Source organism: Camelina sativa, unplaced genomic scaffold (genome assembly GCF_000633955.1).
Source record: "Camelina sativa cultivar DH55 unplaced genomic scaffold, Cs unpScaffold02753, whole genome shotgun sequence".
In the NCBI taxonomy this organism is placed as follows: Eukaryota; Viridiplantae; Streptophyta; class Magnoliopsida; order Brassicales; family Brassicaceae; genus Camelina; species Camelina sativa.
The window spans coordinates 1-1,037 of record NW_010923863.1 but is presented as its reverse complement, the minus strand read 5'-3'; the positions used below and the strand labels follow the sequence as shown (position 1 = coordinate 1,037).

General features: G+C 39.0%; 1 protein-coding gene across 1 annotated transcript; it reads left to right on the top strand.

Moving 5' to 3' along the window:
- Window positions 1-106: 106 nt before the first annotated feature.
- Window positions 107-989, top strand: LOC104774413 (GTPase Der-like; the record flags this gene model as incomplete). The annotated part of the gene is made up of 4 exons (XM_010499025.1): window positions 107-232; window positions 344-529; window positions 623-760; window positions 856-989. Coding segments are annotated over 4 exons (584 nt in total), but the record flags the coding sequence as incomplete, so codon positions are not given.
- Window positions 990-1,037: the final 48 nt, after the last annotated feature.

Here is a 1,037-nt window from a genome sequence, read left to right as displayed (position 1 = left end):
CTCTTACACTATCTATCTATTGTTCTCTTAACGTTAAACATAAAAAACTGAACCAGCGTTTCATTTTTTTCACTTTGTTTGATGTTTATGCCGGTTATCTGTTAAGGTTGACACTGCTGGTTGGTTGGAGAGAACAGAGCGAGACAAAGGACCAGCATCTTTGAGCATCATGCAATCGAGAAAAAGTCTTATGCGGGCACATGTTATTGCTTTAGTTCTTGATGCCGAAGAGGTTTGTATACACATATACTCTCGTGATTCATGTTTTTTTTGCACAACTGTGCAAACAGAGAAAGGAAATAAAGAGTTTGCTCACCGTATGTTTTGTATTTGCAATCTCCAGATCATAAAAGCTAGATGTAGTATGACACATTCGGAAGTAGTTATAGCTAGACGTGCTGTAGAAGAAGGACGTGGTCTAGTCGTAATCGTTAACAAAATGGATCGACTAAGAGGGAAAGAGAACTCTGAGATGTACAAGAAGATCAAAGAAGCTGTTCCCATTGAAATACAGACAGTTATTCCTCAGGTAATATAGTAAAAATAGCAACTTTGTTAATTCTTGTTACATCCTTGTCATTCTTCTGATTTCCGGTGACGGAAACATAATACTTGGTTGCAGATAACTGGAATACCAGTCGTGTTTATCTCTGCATTAGAGGGAAGAGGACGTATGGAAGTGATGAAAGAAGTCACTGACACGTACAAGAGATGGTGTTCAAGACTTTCCACAGGCCGCCTCAATCGCTGGTTGCGTAAGGTTTGTACTGTAAATGAATCAGACTATAGTAATATATACAATAAATGTGACATAATCATTACTTGCTTAATCATTTGTTCTGTGTGTTGAGTTAGGTTATGAGCCGACATTCTTGGAAAGACACAGCTTCGCAGCCAAAGATCAAGTTTTTTACTCAAGTGAAAGCTCGACCACCGACTTTTGTAGCGTTTGTGAGCGGTAAAACGCAGTTATTGGAAAGCGACATAAGGTTCCTGACTAGATCATTGAAGGAAGACTTTGATTTAGGAGGGACTCC